This window comes from Corvus kubaryi, unplaced genomic scaffold (assembly GCF_017639235.1).
Source record: "Corvus kubaryi isolate FWS band 111438036 unplaced genomic scaffold, C.kubaryi_AGA036_p1.0 37209, whole genome shotgun sequence".
Taxonomy (NCBI): domain Eukaryota; kingdom Metazoa; phylum Chordata; class Aves; order Passeriformes; family Corvidae; genus Corvus; species Corvus kubaryi.
The window spans coordinates 1,425,368-1,443,440 of NW_024581060.1; the positions used below are offsets into that span (position 1 = coordinate 1,425,368).

The 18,073-nt window shown below is 40.1% G+C and overlaps 1 protein-coding gene across 1 annotated transcript in view; it reads right to left on the reverse strand.

Moving 5' to 3' along the window:
• RLF (RLF zinc finger) overlaps window positions 1-18,013 on the reverse strand; it is a 60,579-nt gene extending 42,566 nt beyond the window's left edge. Inside the window, exons 1-3 of the mRNA XM_042022535.1 lie at window positions 17,817-18,013; window positions 12,447-12,601; window positions 6,272-6,353 (exon numbers count right to left, since the gene is read on the reverse strand). Coding sequence (XP_041878469.1) covers window positions 6,272-6,353; window positions 12,447-12,601; window positions 17,817-17,969 — 390 coding nt within the window. The 5' untranslated portion in view covers window positions 17,970-18,013. The remainder of the gene's footprint in view (window positions 1-6,271; window positions 6,354-12,446; window positions 12,602-17,816) is intronic.
• Between the last annotated feature and the right edge of the window lie 60 nt (window positions 18,014-18,073).

Here is an 18,073-nt window from a genome sequence, read left to right on the forward strand (position 1 = left end):
CATAGCAACCTGCTAACTGAAATCATTAAAGATCACACTACTTCTAAAAATGATTAGAAAGAAAGTAAAACTAGTGAGTGAGTTATTGGTAAGACTACCTCAAAAATCAGGTGTTGGTATTGGTAGAGGAGCTAGTGCTAATTGGCAGATGCAAAGATAGCCAAGTAGGCTGCTTGCAATGACTGATTTCTGGCTTTGAGCCTGAAATGTTACTCACAAAGCTAAGTCATTTAATTTAGCTGGACCCTAAAGATGCAAGTGACTTCACATGCTCTTGACCAGAACTCAAACTGCTCTTAGCTAACAGCACTGAGAGATTGACACACAAAGGTTTCAGGCTGTGTTTAAGCGTTTGAGAACATCACTTAAGCAATCCTTAGGCTCACAGCTGTTCCTCCTCTCAAGTCTTTGCTTCCAGTGCAAGCTGGAACAGTGCACAAAACTCATCACAAAGACCCTCAGGGAAGAAGTGGGGGTTTTTTTGTTTTGTTTTGCTTTTTAAAATTAAAGCATGATCAATTCCCCAGTTTACACTGAGCTAAATGGCATGCCAATAGAATCAGCCAGGTGAATGACACCCAATGCTTAATACAATGCTACTGCCAAAAGATACTCAAGTTGTAGCCTCAGGACAGCTTTAAAAACATCACTGAAAAACAACAAACTGCTCTAACTTTGCATCCATGAAATATGTAACCACAGCCCAGTTTCTGTAACTGGCAGTTACTTCCTATGGGAAGTCTATAGATATTATTTTATCTTCAGTCTTGAGAATGATTAAGAAAACAGCTACAGGTGTGCATTTAGAAGAGATACTGGATCTTACCTAAAAATAGAAAAAAAAAATAAAATCAATAAAAGCCCATTTTAACAACCTCTACTTTAGGCCTTTCCCAACTACATGTCACACAGCATTAAGTCTTTTCAACACAACAGGTTGCCAGAGCATCCAGTATGCATTCTCTTCCCTCACACTAACATTACAGCCTTAACCTCTCTCAGTCTCAAGTGTAGATCAGGTCAAAGACTAACTCCAAAAACCCATCAGCATTTAAGAGCCTATGTGTTCAAACTTCACCTGGAAGACTGAACTCAATGAGCTTTACTGAGCTCGGCAAAGGTATTCAACATGGGTGTTATACCCTAGAAAGGGATGGAACTACCAATCAAAGCACTGAGAAGCTAGAAGCCACAGCCTCAGAAACAGCCAGAGCAGCCCACTTATTGCCATCACTACTGGAATGACATGGCTGACAAAAAAATTTTTTTAAAAATCATACAACCTGGACACAGGTGAGGTACTGCTACTGACAATACCACTGTCCCTCAGATTATGACATTCAGTAATCCAGATATCCAACGTAAACAATGTCTTCCCAATAGCAACTGTTCCCTAATCTGAGGGCTTCAGGACATAGTACACAGCCAGCAGAGCCCAGTCCAATTATGAGGATCATTCACATTTCAGTAACTCTGTATTAAGGGCTGAAAGTACCTAAAAGATGAGAAAGAAGGGGCTTTTGATACGAGCAAACTGATTTGCTGCGTCAGCACTGTGCTTGAGATTCAGGGTGTCAATACCAAAATACCAAATATAAAATTCACCAACACACGTAGCATAAATAACTAACTATTGTCAGTACACTCCCCTTCCATTACAGTGCTTAGCTGAACCTCATTGGACCTGCTGAAGAATATAAAGCTAATATTAATGGGAATATTTGCAAAAATCTATTATGAATACATCAAAAGTCTTTGAAGAAATCTAATGCAACATTTACATATACATATCTCATTAAGTTAGGACAACACCATAAACAGGTTCTAAAGAGCAGGACATAAAACATCTCATTCTAGATGAAGTTAGGAAAGAATAATACAGTGAGAGCCTATGGACAAAGTTCAAAAGAAAAGACAAGCCTTGAAACAGTTTACTGAAGACATCAGGACTTTTCAGTCCTGACAGTTTAAAGTGATCAGCATCTACCACAGCTTCACAAAAGTTTTTGGCTTATGCTCACACTAAACTCACAGTTTTTCTAAATAAAGCATTGATGCTCTTTTTAAGGCTTGAAGGGAACCCTGTTCCACAACCCACATTCAATACCCAGAATGACACATCCCTACTCCCACTAAAGACATCTTTGAATGCATAGTTTTACCTTCTTCACCTGACTAGATTATATCAATCCACACAGTACCTCTCCACTGAGCTCCTCCCTCAGGTTAACAGTTTACTTGTATCAAGAGCCCTGTTGTAATTCTGCCCCAATCCTTTCACTCATATTTTACAGCATTTCCCCACTTGTGTCTGCACCCCTTTGCTTGCTGCCACTGTATAAATCCATGCTGAGACTCCTGCCATACAATCTCATATCTTGTTTTCATTTTGCCAAGCTTCCTCTGATCTTGCTTAGGGATAAGGAAAACTACTCATGGGTGACTGCAGGACATAACTGCTGTTATTTATGATAACAGAACAAACAGGTTCAGACACCAAATAAAGATTTTGCCAGCATTTTGTATATAAGCTGGACATCAGTGACACTCCACTTTCAGGTCTAGGACAGTCCACATACCTTGGTGCTTTGAAATGCAAGCCCTCACTCACCTTTCACATTCCTGGGATGAAAATTTATTTGAAGTTTCACTGACTCCCATTATCTGCGTAGATTGTTACAGAGCAACAATTACTGCAGGCAGATCTGAAAAATACCTCCCATATTAGGGGTTATAGTCCTCAGAAGCCACACTTATCCGTTTTGTTAGGAAAGCAATAAGCACGTTTATATCCATCAGTCTTGGGCATGTGCTAACATACTATTCTGAGGTGCTTTCCTACTGGATGCAGGAGAGAGATCTGCACATTAACATGGTCACACACAGGCTTTAAACCTACAAGACAGCTGGTAAGTGATTCCTATCTGAAGGTCTCTATTGCCCTCCATATGACTAACGTCCTCCTTCTGTGGTGACAAGTGGGTTCCTACTGTATTCCCAGGCAGGGGACAAGGGTTCTCATTCTCATATTTCTGCCAGAGTGCTACTTCAAAATCTTATTAGAAACACCTGTTTGTGAAAGTCCACAAACCTCTTCAGCAAGGTTTCAGAAAACCACCATGTTTAACCAGTTCACTATCTGAACGATGAGGAGCATTAGATGCATGCTAAACCTGGAAGATGTAGCTTCAAAAAGTCACTACAAAAGCCAAGTATATATTACTATTCCTAGCAGCAGCACATCTTAAATTTTCCCTAGTTCTAAAAGTTGACATGAGAGATCTGAGCTTGCACCACTCTTTGCAGAACCCCAGAAGATAAGGGCTCATCTGTATGTCTCAAACATCAATAATGAGATGCTGAGGACCTAACCAAGGATTGCTGGTAATAACACACAAGGATTGTTCGTACTAACACACTGTGAGAAAGAACAAAATGTAGCTGGAGAAGGGGCCATGTGGACGTAGGTCAGCACTTTTCCGTGAAAAACATCTTTGTTCTTGTTCCCGGAGATAAGCACAATACAATCCAGCACAAGTTCAAGAATGAGATTGAGAAGTGGGGATGGATGGAGCAGGGGGAACAAGACCACCCAAGACCCCTGAAGCTCTGACCCATTTTCAGAGGGGTCTGAAAAACTGGACTGCACATGACTGCATAGCTAATTTGCATACAAAGTGAGAAACCTGTCTTCAGGGCAGGAAAACCTATCTATGAAAAGGTACCCCAAATAAGCCTGGGTGGGAGCTCCAGGATCCTGGACATCCCATCAGCTGGACCAACAGTGGAACCAGGACTGGTGATCTCTTTTTCTCTCTTGTTCTCTCTCTTCCTTCTTAGCTTAGCCCTTTATCCAACCTCCACTGCTGTGTGCTTATACTGTAGGTCAAGGACTAACATACCAATTTCCATGCCGAGCATGTAATTTACTAATAAAACTTTGTGAGTTTTTGTGCATCCTCTGACTTCTGTAGATCTTTAAGGCCACAAGCATTTATGAATCTTGGATGCTCTGTCCCTCTTAAGAGTGGGACATCACACTGTTCTACCACTACCACTGGAATTTAACAGTTCCCTTCCAACGTATTCAGCATAAATAGAGCCATCTCATCGGACTAAAAACCTGCTCTCTATTGACAGAAGTATCAAAGTTCGATCACTCGCTTCAAAATCCTGGAAACGTACAGGTTTGTTACATCATAGAAATTACTAAACTTGGTAACAAGAATTCTCCCTGCAGATCCCTCCAGTTAAAAGCTAGCAACTTTTAGAGCTGCACTGTAACTCTGCTATAATAAAAAAAGCCTGTATATGCCCTCCCATATTCTGAATATAAGAGAACATCTTGTTTCATGTCTAGGCCATCTCAGTTACAAATATATATGCCTTTTAGTGTATGATAAGATCACAAGGCTTAAGGGAGACCTTATCACCATGTTCCAGTATTTAATGGGTAGCTACAAAAAATGACGGATATCCCCTTTTTACAAGAATTCACATGGAAAAGACATGGGGTAATGGGTACAAGTTACTCCTGGGGAAATTCTGATTGGACAACGAAGGAAAATTTTTCATAATGAGAAGATTCAGCCACTGGAATAATGTCCCCACGGAAGTAGTGTATTCTCCAACATTGAACAATTTAAAGATTTAGCTGGGCAGGGTGATGGGCTATCTCGTCTAGACCCCGCCTTTGTCCAAGAAAGGCTGGACAAAGCTGTCCTTGAGGTACTTTCAACCTAATACTCTGTGATTCTGATTCACTCCTCTTTACCCTACAATGACTGTATTAGTAAATTAAAGAAGAGCTACTTTGGAAACAATAAGTTTCAATGTCTTGCACCAGCCCTAATACAAAAGATGAAACTGTGGCTGACCACTCTTATCTGTGGCATCCCCACAAACGAACAGGTTGAGAGCACAGACCCAGCCTTTGGCCAATAGCCAAACAGACGGCATAGCTGGGCATTGTCAAAACAAACTGATACACCTTCAAACCTGGCTCTGGAGTGCTGCAATGTCCATTGTGCTCTGTTACAGTCACTAAAGAAGTCACAGGACTTACGCACTCAAAATAAAGGACAAATCCTTGACACCACTAAGGCCACAGGATTTAAACTCCACCTACCGCATTTCTTTCTATTACCAGTTACATGCCACACCCAACTGTTTTTAGGGTTCCCATGATAATAAATATTCCATGGTATTTCAGGAAAAGGAATTTTCTCCACACCTGGAATCACACAAGCACAGACTATCTCTGTCTCTTCCACTACTAGCAGGACAACAAAGCTCTACTAGATTGCTTCTCTCAGTTTAAAGTGACAGGTTTATTCATCTTCAGTCTACTGAAAAGTTTTCACACCTCCTGTTTCCTTGACTGCAGGCAAAACAAAAGTAGAAGCTCAGAACTAGCATCTTCAGAGCTAATGCAGCAGCATTGAAGCCTCAGAGACTGAGAAAATCCCCAGTCAAATGGGTATGAGGTCTTGTGATAAAGACAGCTGCAAGGTCTAAATTCACTTCCAACTATTTCCTGCTAAGGTCTTCACTTCAGTAACTTATAACTGAGATTAGCTTCCAACTTCACCAGTCAGTTAAAGCCAGAACAGGCAATAGCAGAAACAGAGAAGTCCCTGGTCCTGGAAGGGCCCATCAATATGAATACAGCAATACCACTCCTGTCTTTCACCTCCATGAGGAACGCCAGTTCTTGCAGACACCTAGGTACTACCTCCAGACTAAAACCCAGAAAACATCTCTTCTTCCTACACATTCTACATTAGCCATCTTGATTTGAGTGTAGGAATGTAGTAGTATGAACTTACTTTAGCACCACCTCCAAAGAAACACTTCTAAGAACCACCTGGACTAAAGACCTGTCCTACCATTTCCATCCCTCTCAAATCAGGTAGACATTTACCTGCCACTCAGACCTCCACAACAGCTCTGTTATCATCAAAGTAATGCTTCAGAGCTGTTAAATCACTTCATTTAACTCTGTCTCTCACACAAATCATTAGATCAAGACTTACTAAGGTTCTCTTGCTTAAGTTGCCATCAACTGTGTGGTTATAAATATGCTGTTGGGCCTTAAGACTCCCAATGCAGTTGCCACAGTTAGTCTTTTGCTGCTCAGAAATTCTTGCTGCCTAGGTAACAGCAATGCAGGACAAATGGAACTCAGGGGAAGGGTAGAAGAGAAGGAATACAAATGCAGCCTTTTTTTTTTAAATATGTAAATTGGAAAAAAGAAATTCAGAACACTTACCTGAATGGATTGATGGAATCCTAACCACACCTCATGTGGCAATTCACTTTCAGGAATTGAAAGCAGTAGCTCAAAACAACTCCTGGAAAAGCAAAAGGCAAGTAAACAAGCTACCTGAACACATTCTCTTGTTACATTAAATAACATTTGTGACACATAGTATTCAGATAAGCAATGACAGTAACACTGAAACATGTCCAATTCTGCAAATCAATTAAAGGCCTGGAAACAGCCTGTAAATCAGGCATGATTCATCATATGGAACTCCTTTTTACTACACACAAGCTCACTAATTTTAGATTGTAGCTAATCTTATCATACAAGATAATACATTCCATGTGGCTCAGGAACATTGCATCACAGAATTTCTGTTCTTTCTTCTCAAAGGAAACCTAATAACCATTCTAAATAAAGCTCACTGGAGTCCAGCACGGTCTCTGCCTCGAGGGAGAATGAAAGCCAGCTTCACCTAACAACATTTCAGCACTTTATATAAGAAAATAAAACTGAAAAACAGCTTGACAGAAGACACATGCATCAGCACAAAAATGGATCTGGACAAATTATGTCAGGAGAAGCATCTGCACCAAGAAACACCTTATGAGCCTTTGATACCAACTGTGGGAGCATTCCAATACCTACAGCACAAACAGCGACCTGCCATGGCAGGACTGCTGCCTATACTGTTCTCAAACAGGACCTATCCAACCTTGTAAGGGACACGTGGATTGCCTAAAACCCTACTGAACAATTAGACCCAGACAAACTAAAAGTGTTAACCGTGACACACTGTTCTAGAGATACACAAGACTTACACACAGCAGAAGTGTTTTCATAAATCACAACAATATAAGGAAAGAAAACAAATCTAGGACACCACCTATAAAAAAATCACTGAATCACTGCTATAAGCTACATCTACACTGTTAGATAGTTTCAACTCTTGCTAATTTTTCTTCAAAACATCCTCTCTCAAATATTAAATAGAAGAATGACAGGGCAACACATTCGGTCTTATAGTAGATAGATTAGATAGACAGACAGACACACAGGAGAACTGAGCTCAGGGAAGTGGAAGAGATGACCATAAAGCAAACATGAGTTTCAGATTTGCTTAGTACTCAAAAACAATGTCCATCTTCCTCCTGACTTCTGATAAATGCATTGAACACTTACCAACCAAATGCTATGCCTACTCAGTTTTTAACCAGATTCAGCAGTCATGTACATCAACAAGACCAAATGGATGAACACTGAATAAGTATCTGGCCATCCTTTTCACATTTCCCATGTTTGAGTTCACTCCCAATCCTGGTTCCTTGAAACAGAGGTTTAGACCTGCAAAAGCTCTAAGCACTTTTATTAGATTGGCAAAAAATACAACAGCCTTCACCACTGTCATTCCATCATTATTCACATCATTAGGCATGAGACTGCTGATGATGAAAAAGCAGGCAACAGAACCACCAGATATTCCAACTGTCATAGGTTTCAACTTAATAAAATAATCACGACTTTGTTTTGCCTTGTACTCCAGCTTGGCAGTTAATTCACCAGCCCAAATGTTTAGACCCAGGTAGTTGCTAATAGGCTATCAAAACCAACTTTACAAAACACCTGAAATCTATTTTAACATAAAAAACCCAAACCAAACAAAAAAAACCCTCACCAACAAAACAACAGCAAGAAAACTAACAAAAAATCCCAAACAAAAAACCAACAACAAACCAACCAACTAAAAAAATCCCTAAGCATGTGTCCCATTTTCATCCATGTCACACAAAGACTCTACACCCAGTAACACATTTGCAAACTTCATGGTCAATGTGCTTTTGTAAAGTCTTTTGATGCATGCCTCACTTTCAGACTTAGTCAATCAATCCTACCTATGTCCACTTTCAATTCCTAGCATAACTTTTTCTAGAACATTGCTTTTTCATATATATGATATTGGCTATAATATGCTATAATATCATTGAACAAAATGACAAAGCAAGCTTTTAAACATCATTTTTCTAAACTTAAGCATTAAATTGCTACTTGTACAGTGAAAAAATCTGCAATTACAGTTTCAAAGCATTGTATATACAGAGTGAGGTAGTCTAGCAAGACAAGAAGATTTAATTCATGCCTCCAGAATTGTCTGTTGTAGTAACACAGGACTAATCTGAACCAAAAGGCAAAAGTTCTTTTGCTGCAAGTCCTCAAGTCTTCCTCAGGATCCCAACACAGAGCACTCTGGTCTGGAAGCCACTCCAAAAGAAGTCTGGAGCTCCAGATATATAAGCCACCACGTAAAACAACTTAGAGCACAATTGTAAAAGTAATATCCAGGATATTCCAATCACAATTTCCTTGGCAGAAAAATAATTAGAATTCTAAATCAATTAACTACGTTTTTTTGTAAGAATTGATTCAAACACATAGCTGCATAAAAACTAGACAGCCTTCCCTACTGCCAAGAGGGACAACAGACTGTTTAGCTTAATTCTTTCTTTTGGTCCTTACTATACAATACTTTAAAACACACCTGTCACTGAAATCACATTTCCCTCTTTATTGTAATGCAACTAAATGAAGTTTACATGTCATGGCTAGGCCACAAATCAAAACACCAGGATCACGTCATGAAGTCAAGCCTTTCTAACCCTACTCTACCAGTACCACCACAATGCCTACCTATAAAAAACTCAATTCCGAACTTTAATCACAATTTTTGCAAATAAACTGTAATGGGTGCTTGAATTTTTACATTATTAGAAAAAATATTATTCATCTGAATAATATTTCAAAATATCTTTTTTGAAATTTCAACCTCAATTTCAAAATATCTTTTAGGAAGAGGTGTCCTAAACATGAATTTCTTTATTTTGGAACTAATAACTCTATGCAAAATTCAACATATTATTTGCATACAATTTTTCTGTAATCACTTTATACCTCATTCACAGAAAGTTTTAAAATTAAATTTTAAAAACTTTGAGAACTGTGTTCATCTTTAGATTGTATTAGAACACTTTTCCTATTCTAATCTTCTTAGAGACAGAAAGATGACTCATTAGACATTGGATTATCAGCAGGAATTGTTCACTTGTTGCCAGGAATTATCCCGTGCTTATTAGGAGTTGAATTAGCTCTTAATGATAGACAGCAGAGGGGTAAATGCAAGCTAGTGAATCAAACTGCAACAGTGTATTGGGCTGTATTAGGGATGAGAACTGCTTTATTAGACATAAAGCTAAGTGTTACGTGTGCCTGCTCACAGAGTGCTGTGGGAAGGAAGCACACTCTTCCTGGAAGCAACACCAGTTAGATTCCATAGGCACAACCAATAGGTGAGAGAGCTCCAAGCTTGAGGCAGACTGGTCTTACTGATTCAATACAGTTTTGCTACTTAAACCAGATGGCATTCAAATCTCCTTTCTCTTTTTATAATTGAAAAAAACCATACAAGCACCTTCTCAAAGTTGTAGAAGTGGTAAGCTCCCTTTCAGTTCAGTGCCATCGCAGCACACAGGAGAGAGTGAAAAGCAGTCAAATCATAGTTAATGGCAAACACAACATGACTTATGACTAAGTATTTCTTCTTTTTGAACTTTAATATATTAATCTTAGTATCATATAAACCATTTTCAGATGGAAGTAAAATTTTCATACTGATGGTAACATGACACTTCCCCTCACAGCAGCCTCAGAAATAAAGCACTTGCAGAAGTTTGAGTGAACAACCAGCTTCAAGGGTCTCCTGAGATTCACAAGGATAGCCAGCTAACTAATGGTCAGTGAAAGACATCTCTGATATGGCTAATTCTTTATTAATTCTTCTACAGAGGCAATACCTTTGGTGAGGGGAATGCACTGTTCTTTGGGGCTGTGAGAATAACCTGTCCAAGTTCCACTTAAGCAAAGCAGGTATCACTTCATGGCCATGGTCAAAAAGAACATTCCTGTTTCCCCCCCACCCCCCACCTCCAATCGTTTGTCACATCTGTGATCTACAAGAGCCACCACTCCAAGCTCTCCTTTTGTTTCCTAATGTTAGGCAGTGGACCAACAATATCTCACAATGCATGAGCATCATGTTTCTTATGGGAGGCACAGTCCCTACATCATGTCAGCTGTACTGTGAACACACAAAGGACCTCAGCATGCAGCAGGGAAAAGCACAGTATACCGAGTTTTGCTGTTACTGGCTCACCCTGCTGAGAAGGATGCCAGGAGGAGGAAGTTCTTTTCCTCTTCTCAGGAAGAATGTTGGAAGGGAAGGAGGATTTCAATATGAAGTAGAGCACTTCTGCTTTGAAACAGCAAGTTTGCTCATTTCACTTCCAACTGAGGATCAAGTCTGAAAACACAGTGTGTATGACAACCCAACTGTCTCCCCAAAAATCACAATTACATGGGAACAGTATGCCTTCGTGTCCCTAACTAGGTAACAGTCTTCCTCCCCCATGAAGCCTCAATTTTTATCTTTAATTCCCTGCTCTAACTTCTCTCTCACTCCCTTGGAAACTTATGAAAAAGAAAAATGTGGGAGAGTTAATTCAGTTATGCCATTTACCTCACCCTATCTTCCATCTCAGTCCTTGTATTTCTCATTCTTTAGATTCCTTTCAAATGTAATAGTTACAAGAAAGAAGAGATTCCAGCAAGTCAGCTTTTCTACTGTCCTCTAACACAAGGTTTTCTGAATATACAAGCTACAACAAACTCCTCACACTGAAAGCTGGAAGAAACCATACTAGCAAAAGCAGAATATTCTGATATTTCTCAAAAAGAGAAAAGCAATTTTGATACAGAAGTGGGATTTACACCCCAACGTATCTAACAGTGGCAAAAATATATAGAAAATATTCCAAGTAGAGATGCCCTGCTGCAAACAGACACTAACAGACAAACTTTTCATATTACGTAAATAGGAAACAATCAAATACACAAGCTAATTAATGATAACATGAGAAAGACAACAGTATTCTATCCTTAAGAGGACAGTTTGCAAAACCAATAAAGATACTTTGCCAAAAATGTGTATTACCTACCAGATAAATGATTTAGCAGCTAAAGTCTTAGGTTTCCATAGTACAAACTTAAGACACACTTCTCCTGATTTCACATGCTTTCAAAAAACCCAAAACCACTCCTGGTTCACGTATTTCTCACAATTAAAAAGAAAATAATTCCAGGCATCATTTGGAGATACCTGGTTCTGAGCTTTCATTTATATTTCAAGTCAGTCCATCACAAAATTAAGCATTTGACCAAGGAGTTCACTGCTAAAGTTGTTCTTAAAGAGAATACCTGAGTTCAGACCACAAAACAAGAGACTGGCAACAAAAACAACCCAAAAAACAGGAACAGTCACAGAATCACTCTTATTCTATGATTATCTTCATATTCAACATTCTAGATCTTCACCCTCCCTCCTGAAATGAAACCTCACTAGCAAGGAATGACCAGCACATCACCTTATCCTTCTCAGGTTATACTGATTATACTCCAGTGTACATGAAAGCCCTCAGGCTACACTCTTCAATTACAAAAAGCTGCTTTGCACTTAAGACAGACTTTGAGGAGCTACAAGTTATCCCAACTCAGCTGATGGACTGTAAAACAGTTCTCTATTCTGTTTCATGAATTGCTGTGCTTTAAGTCATGTCTAGTCTGCTTTGCAATCTTATAGCTCAACTCAGACTGCCATGAACACGAATCAGCATGTCCTTTTCAATAAGGGGCACGTTCAGAATGCCCCTGCACTAAAGGGGACAGAACACACAAAGCTGCAACTGCAGAGCAAGGGATACAGGTTTCTTAATCCATGCATGAAGGTCTAATATTGAAGCTTCTGTTTAATGAGCACTACACTAAGTTTCTTCTACAGAAAATACTTGCAGAATGTTTTAAGAATGAACAGAAAGAGCAGAACCTTCCTAATACCTACATGATTATCCAAATACAGAAGAACAAAGCCTTAGAACTTGTCCATGTTAATTAATTAAATGCTCAAATACATTTTTGTGGTATGATTAAAAATGTACCAAAGACATTTACTAGATGATAAATCGCAAATATAGTTGTCAAATTAAGCAATAAACTATTTCAACAGCTTGCCCTTTAATTTATAAAGTGCAGTCCTTTTTTAAACAAAAAAAAATTAATATACCAACTTAAAACTTACAGCACTAGCCTGCCAAGTACCAAAAGAACATCTTCACATTCTGTAGTCAAGTAAGGTCTTGCATTAGCAAAGCTTTGGATGGAGATTCGATACACTTCCAAAAAAGGTAAAATATGTTCCGATGCACCCCGACTGCCAGCATACTGGAGCAGTGTCTGAAACAGAATGAGTTATCATTAGAAGTTTTTATAACACACTTTTGCTTAAAAACAAGTATCAATATACAATACCAAACACATACAATGGAATAATTCTGGAAGTGAGAAATTTTTACTCTGAAGGAGAATTTAAAGTGGCAGCTTTTTACCTCAACAGAAATTCTCCCTTTTACTGAAATATATTTTATTTACTTTATTGATAGAGTTATCAGAATTTCTACTGGGGAGAAAGCTAGATGTAATTGGCAGAAATGTGAACTATTAAGTAGAAAATTCAGGGAGAAGTCCTACACTTAGCTCCTTTTGTACAACTACCATGGAGACAGAACCACGTATGTAACACTGGAATCTTTATTACTAGTGAGAATGCAGGAAAAATAGGAAGAAACTCAAGATTAAGAACATTACTACAGGTCTAGCATTTTAAAGATACATGCACTACCCACACAGCAAACATGAAGCCACCAGAAAGGGATACAAAATTCAGATCAGATCATTACATAGGCATTTTTCAAATGCAAAATTACCCTAGATTTTACTCCTTGACCACAGCAATCCCACATTACCCGGACACAGTACTAAAGTAGCAATATAAACTCTAGCCAGTTTTAAGAGAAATCACATCAATACAGGGACAACACTAGTATCTCCCAACCTTTTTAAAACTTACCTAGAGTAGCATACTATGCTCTGACAGGCTATGAAGCACAATTTGAGAGCAAGTAGGGCACTGAGCTGAGGACACCTTTGCTCTACTGACAGCTTGCTTCACAAATAACAGCCCTTCCCTGAACACCCCCCTACACCTCCAGAGCAGTGATGCTTCTATTCTTACCAGTTCCCTCTCCCATGTGGTACCCTCCGTAGACTAAACAAGGTAACAATCGTGATCAAAGCCAGCTGCAAAGAAAACAAAACCAATGAAAGAGGCTGTGCTTTTTGGAACCCTTAGGACCAAGACTGCATGGGAAAAAAAGAGTTCAGAATAGAATTCAGAGCTTCAGCCTACCATTCAAAACAAGTCAAATTGTCCTACAAGGATGGTGAGGCTGTATCAGTTTTCAAATCACTTCAAGTTGGGACTCTGACACAACAAACTTATTTTAACACCTTAAAGAAAACCCACATGATCATATGAGATGGTGAATGGATGGAGGACACTACTGAACAAACCCTCCTACGAGCTTGCTAAAACCAAATGCAGTCATAATAATGACCAAAAACTTCTAAGACAAAACCTACCCTCCAGCATAGCAAGAAATAAGTGGCCAGTATCCAATGTTACATCAGTGATATAACTATACTACACTAGTCCTAGCCTGAAAACAATGCAGACATCCTTTAGCCTAGCAGAATCATGCGTTATACTTAAGAAAAAGAAATCTATAAAAAATACCATCTAAGAATCAGTAATCCACTGTTTTGTGAATTGTTCTCTAACAATTCAGTAATAGAACTTCTGGGTGAATGGAAGTTACCAACTTTCCAAAAAACCCACATAATATTAATAGTTATAGAGACATAAGCGGGGGGGGGCGGTAATTGGAAGTTTGCAGAAATCATCCTTAAGCACAGCACAAGGATCATTAGCTGCAGAAGCGAATGGCACGTAATACCAGTCTTCAAGCTTATGTAACAGATTAATGAAGGATTTGATAATATAACTCAAATCATATATCGTTTTGTAGCACTAAATCACATTCAAAGACTGTCAAGCTGCAATCCCCAGAGGTAGTCAACTGATGACTATCATAAATCAGCTCTTTAGTAAAGCCAGCAGTAACAGTACCATTACAGAGACTACAGAAACAGATCAAACACACCAATCCCGGCACTTTTCTAAAAATACATCCATTAAAACCAATCTATTTAAAAAGCCAAATTTAGTACTCAATTATTTTGACAGACACTTTGATCATAAACTACCTGGTCTGTGTAAACCATAAAACACAGCAGAATACTTTCTAAAATTAGATCAATTTTCTAGTAAACACTGCACCCTTGCTCAAGCACAATCTGAGTACCAGCATCAAAGTCTTAAAGCTAACATTAGGAATTCACTGAGTAACCACTTAAGAAAAACTTCTTGACAAATACATGAACAATGGTTTCAGTGTAAAAAACAAGATTCACGGTGACAGACTTATTAATAGTTTAAACTTTGAGGACCTGTAGTTTTGAACATTATGATACTATTACTATTAGCATACTAACAAATAAGCCAAATGTAGTAACTGTATTAAAGAAATTCTTCAAATCCCTTCTGCTATTTCACAAGCAATATAAATAGTTGTTTAGTTGTCCACTATGGATTTCTCCGGGCAATCTATATAAAAGCTATTATGGAAAAACTATTAACTTGACAGAATTAGATAATCTACATGTTTAAGGGATTCTCAAGTAACAATTCAGAAGCAATTACTACCTTACAGTCTAATTACCAACGAGATATAAATACTGATGTCTAAATACTGACCAGAGTATTCAAGCATTTAAATTCTGGTTAATACATGCCCACTTCATCCTATCCTCCTCTTTGACTCCAGTAACACATCTGATTGGCAAGTGGGCAAGAAGCGCACAGGCCACATCCACCTAACACATAACATACGGACTACCCTTGGCACTCCATACTGCACAGATTTTCATGTTCTGCAGTGACAGAACAGCTGCTTAGCTGCACTTCCTCAGAAATGTAATTCTTTTGCTCAGACTCAATTTAAAGACAAAGATCTCAAAGTTTCTTGACCTGTTGTTACAGCTTTGAGTCTCTGTTTAAGAAAAACACTTCCTCCTCTTCTTAACCGTATCTAATTGCACTCAATGCACCATCTTCAAAAACTTCAGAAAGCCAACAGCTGCTGGGCACTGGCAGATGGGATGCTTTGATGTCCTTCCTATTTATGACAGCACAGCCTCAAATACCCCCCCTTAGTTGTTCTACCTGGCTGTTTGGGTACATAGTGCACTCCACAACAGATGTGTTTTTCCCAAAGTGAATGTACAAAGCATTCACGCCTGTACAATATAAAGTTGCAGTCAACCCATTATTTAGGCTTCAACAGTTTCTTTGTTTTGTTATCCTGGACAACAGTACTATTTCCCTGCTTGAAAATAGGGATCTTCAAGGAAATTGTGTCATCCAGCATCATTCCTTGTAAGAGCTACGGGAAAACTGCACACAGCAGCACAAGTTTACATGTAATAAAACAGCATTCAGACAGGTCAAAGCATAGGAAATTTACTAATTTGGTTCACAGTTTGCCTTACACCCACTGTAATTTCCACAGCAAAACAGAGCACCTTCCAGGTCCCTGCCTCAGCTGTACTCACAGGATGGCAAACTAAAACATTTAAGCTCTCCTTATGTCAGCTATTTCCCAAAATCAAACTTAAGCCCAGATAAATTCAGCTTCTTTCTAGGCACATTCTGCTGTAGCTTAATAAGCTTATGACAAGGTATCAGTGGTACCCTCTAAGTAATTAATACAAAATTAAGTTGAGCCCCCTAAATTTCACTTGTGGGCAGACCTTAAGTGATCACAAACATCCCCTGTCAGGAGAAACCCAGACATAAAATTACATCCTACCCACAGTGGTCTGACTCCACAATGACATCACAAATTCATCCTTTGTTGAAGCTGCTGCAGGACAGATCAGCAGTTCCACGTCTCCCATTGCATCTCCTGGAGTACGGGCACAGCAACCTGAAAAGTCCCAGACTGATGGCAACTCAAAAACAATCTTTTCCATTTTTATCTGCGCTATCACAGTATTTTAAAACCAGACTACAATAACAGCACAAGGACCTAGAGGGCTACATTTTTTGTGGGACAGGGTTTGGGGTTTGTCATTGTGTGCTTTTTTTTTTTTAGGCAGCAGAACTGTCTTTCAGCAAACTCCACTGATCAAGTATCTCTAAAGCTTCTTCTGTACCAAACTAATCTGGAAAACTGGATGCGTACACACACTGATCATCTTGACAACCACTATTAAGTGTTAGCTGAATATTTGCATTGATGGTCTGACACAAGGTACACCAGTGGAAACAATTTCAGCAAAACCTAAACATGGAAAGAGTCACACTTTGTAGGAGGCTCCATATCAATGCAAGGTCACAGATCTTCACCACATACTAAACTTGGGACGAATGCAGCAGTATGCAGCTGCACCCTGCACCTTGAGAAGAAAGAGTTTTGAAACCTAGTAAGTATACTTATTCTGTTGTTTCAGTAAGTGACGAGCTAAACATCCTCCCAGAATGGTATGGCAAAGCACGCAACCTGTGGATGCAAAATGGAAGACTGCGAAGGGTAACACCACTTATACATAATTTGTAACACGCCAGCAAGGTTTTTTTCCTGATTTTGCCATTCACCAGTCAAACACTACAGCTTTTTCAGCTAAGGTGCTGTAAACTAGCTTAGAAAACAGATTTTTATTTCTTACTTTAAAATCCACAATTTCTTCAGACTCAACAGGGATAACTCTGCAAGCCAGCATCATAACAATAATTTTTCAACCTTAGTGCTCACAGTAAATGATGCTATGACCATAGCAAAAAGTAATTAACCATTGGAAGAGTTTACTTAAGAAAGAGTTATCTCCATCACTGTGGCTTGAATCAAGATCAGCTCTTCTTCTGGACTTAAGGCCTCGATTCAGAAATTGGTGATCCTCCTCTGGGTTGCACTAAGCAAGGACTCAAGACAAGATATCCAAACCACAGCTAATTCAGTGACTTAAGGGCACTATAGGCCCCTAGAGGCCTGCAAGCACTCTTTGCACCCCACGGCAGATCTCAAACAAGACAGGAATACGCAGATTTAATCCCGAAACAAGTGAAACACAAGAAAACCGGACGCCTCGGAACCGAGCCAAAACTGCACCGAGAAAATGCGGTGGGCCCGCCTATCCCAGAGACCCACCCGAGGGCCACAGGATGTCCCGGTCCAAAGCGATGCCAAAGCCCAAAGGCGAGCAGTCCCCTCGGCCCCAGCTCCGGGCTCGCAGCGCAAAGCCCATGGGGCGCCCTCGGCAGGGCGTGCACAGCCCCGCTCGCCAGCCGGGCACGGTGCCGCGAGCCCTACGCACCGCCAGCTTCGGAAGAGCGAGCGCTCAGGACGGCAGTCCCGTGCTTGCCCCGGCCGCATCCTCGCTGCCCGCACCCGGCCTACAGCCCGCGCCGCGGCCCGCCACGCCCGGCTCCTACCTGGCAGAAGCCCCGGCAGTAGGCTCGGGACGAGGCCTCCGACACCTCCTGCTCACGCAGTTCAGCCTGCAGCTGCCAGAGGCGGGCGCGGAGCGCCGACACCACCCGCGGCACCTCAGGCCGCGCCGCCGCCTCAGCCTCCGCGTCCGCCATCTGCACCCGGCCCTACGGCGCGTAGGCACCGGTCACGTGACCCCGGACTGACATCATCGGTCCGGGACGAGGTCACGTGATACGCACACGTGACGTGTCGCCCT